General features: G+C 41.5%; 1 protein-coding gene across 1 annotated transcript; it reads right to left on the bottom strand.

Annotated features, from left to right (window-relative positions):
- Window positions 1–1,791: 1,791 nt before the first annotated feature.
- On the bottom strand, window positions 1,792–2,739 carry LOC140502214 (olfactory receptor 1f45-like). The gene has a single exon (XM_072606521.1). It carries the CDS (start codon window positions 2,737–2,739, stop codon window positions 1,792–1,794), a length of 948 nt encoding a protein of 315 aa, XP_072462622.1.
- Window positions 2,740–2,975: the final 236 nt, after the last annotated feature.

Here is a 2,975-nt window from a genome sequence, read left to right as displayed (position 1 = left end):
CATGTGCTGTTGAATGCTACTAGAGGTAACTACCACCATAATGCAGGCCAGTCGTAACAATATGTTGGACTATTATGATAACCACCATCATTTTGGTCTTCTGACTGATTTCCTCCATCTCCAATCTATTGTCCACATGTGATCATCCCAAAAATCCAGATCTTACCATGTGGCTTTTTTGTTCAAGAATCTCTAGTGGCTTCCTATTCCCAATAGGAATGAGTACATTTGACTTTTAAAGCCCTTCACAGATGATTCCAATCTCCCTTTCTAACCTTATTGTACATGATTTCCTTTTAGTCACTCTTCAATACACTCAAACTGATCTTTTTATTGTTCCTCACATATCACTCTCTGCCTCCTATCTCTGTCTCTTCACACAGATTATCCCTGATGCTTGGGATTCACCAAAGGACTCTCTAGAATGGTGGAGTCAGTTCATAGCTCACCAATGGGCTGTGTACCTTTCTTTTCATAGCTCCTCCAACACTGACTATTCATGTATCTTATATCATTTTCAGTTTGCTGGGTGTGAGATGAAGCTTCAGATTTGTACTGATTTTCGTTTCCTGTTTGAGACAAAAAGCAGTCTTTTATATGGTTGATTATAACTTGCAGTCTTTTTAGTTTAATTAAAGAAATGTTTGTTTAGAGATTCCCTTATTGATGGGAACCCACTTCCTTTTCAGTCTTTGCTCCTGCCAAAGGGCAGTTACTGATATTTTGTTGTATATGAAGCTTTTCTTCAAATACAATGACCACCTCAAGATATTTGCCCAGTTTTGGAAACAATGGGTCGAAGATACTATGAATTCTCTATTTGCATGATTTGAAACTGCTTTTTAGAATGCTTTAGCTAATTCATAATTTTTACTATTAAGCTATGAGTGTTCTTTATTTTGACAGTTATTTTTAAAATTTTAAAAAATTACTTGCTTGGAGATTTTGGACCTTGTGTACCTTTAAATTACCTTTGTTATTGTTTTTTTCCAGCTCTAGCAGTTGAGTTTTACAGTGGTTAGAATCACAGGCCTGGAGTCAGAAAGATCTGAGTTCAAATTTGATCACACTAATTGTGTGATCCAGTGTGCTCGGGGCTGTCCCAAAGCCGTAGCCTGGAAGCTTACTGTTCCTGTAAGCTAACTGATTTCCTGGTCTTCGGACGTCTCCAGCCCCTCCTGTTGGGGAGGGGAATGACCAAACAGTGCACCCGAGGAGGAAGCTTGACTTCACTTTATTGCTTACATCAATCCTCCCGACCTTCCCTTGTTCCCCCCTATATACCCTGCTGGGGCTCCTCTCATGTTCCGCCCTGGAGGCAGAGCCAGCTCTGCAAGGGTCGTTCCCAGCACCTGAAGGCAGGTTCTCACCCCCTGGCGTCTCCGGGCTCACCAGGGGGCCACGGTCCAGAGCTCGGCCCTCTACACCAGTGCAAATTACTTAACTTTTGTTGGCCTTAATCTGTTGGAGAAGAAAATGGCAAACCACTCCAGTGGTTTTTGCTTTGCCAGGAAAAGCCCAAATGTGCTCATAGTCAGACATGACTGAAACAACTGAATAACAACGTAAAGTATCAAGGAATCTCAAGATCAGGTTAATTCAGGGTTACACAGCCAGGAAATGGTAGAGAAATTCTAACAAATTCTAACAATTCCATGCTTTATCCATGATTGCCCTATTTCTTTGGCAGGATAGGGGTGAATAGTTTAAATCTCACAGAGCAGAAGATTAATCGAGAACTTTTTTGTCACAACAATGAAATTACAGTGTGAGAAAGCGCAGGAGAATGTCTTATAGTGACAAAGAGAGGCCTGACTTCCTAGAGAAGAGCATCCTCAGAGCTCTTTTCATGTCATTGTTCCTTAGGCTATAGATGAAAGGGTTCAGCATGGGGGTGACCACAGTGTACATCACAGCTGATGCTGTGTCCTGTTGGGTTGTGTGAGTAGTTTTTGCGTTAAAGTATACTGCAATTACTGTCCCATAGAAGAGAGAGACAACAGTGAGGTGAGAACCACAGGTGGAGAAAACTTTCCATTTCCTGTGGGCTGATGGTATCCTCCACACAGCCATAAAAATTTGAATGTAGGAGATTAGAATGCCAATGAATGGAATTATAGCTGTCAGTCCTCCCATTGTGTAGATCAGCAAGTCATTGATGGAGGTATCTGAGCAGGCCAATCTTATCAATACATTGATGTCACAGAAGAAATGAGGAATTTCAGTGTGGCCACAGAATGAGAGTTGGGTCAGCAGAACAGTATGTGTCAGGGCATTAGCACAAGTCCAAAACCAGGACACACCTACTAGAAGGACACAGACTTTTGGGGTCAATATCATGGAATAATGTAGTGGGGCACAGACAGCCATGTAGCGATCATAGGCCATGACAGTTAAAAGGACACTGTCTAGCCCCCCAAACCAAATGTAGAAGAATCCTTGTGCCAAGCAGCTAATGTAAAGAATTGCTTTGTTCCCAGATATATAATTAACCAACATTTTGGGGATGGTTGTGGAGGTGAAGCAGATATCAACTAGGGACAAATTGGTAAGGAAGAAGTACATGGGGGTATGGAGGCGTGAGTCTGTTCTAATGGCCAGAATGATGAGCAAATTCCCCAGCCCTGTAATCACATACATAAGCAGGAATACAAGGAATATGAACCTCTCTTGCTCTGGCTGGCATGAAAGGCCCAGGAGGATAAATTCAGAGACTCTTGAATGATTCTCCCCTTCCATTGGTCTGTTGGGAAAAACATGTAGACACAATGAAATAAAAATGTAAAACAGCCACTTCAAAGTTTTTTTGAGATGTTTTTCCCATTAAAATCAATGATGATAGAATTAAAAGTTCTAGGGAACAGAGGTGAGGAACAGGTGGATGCAATCATTATTTCTATGTGGATGATTCTTCAGTCCTCTTATCAACCCTACCTTTTCTCTTCATCTCTAATGTACCATCTACAACCGGCAAC

The sequence above is a fragment of the Notamacropus eugenii genome, chromosome 4, assembly GCF_028372415.1.
Source record: "Notamacropus eugenii isolate mMacEug1 chromosome 4, mMacEug1.pri_v2, whole genome shotgun sequence".
NCBI classification, from domain to species: domain Eukaryota; kingdom Metazoa; phylum Chordata; class Mammalia; order Diprotodontia; family Macropodidae; genus Notamacropus; species Notamacropus eugenii.
This window is presented reverse-complemented; position numbering and strand designations above follow the sequence as displayed.

Coding starts and splice junctions, on each gene's coding strand:
- LOC140502214 (XM_072606521.1), bottom strand. CDS start 2,739: ATGGAAGGGGAGAATCATTCAAGAGTCTCTGAATTTATCCTCCTGGGC.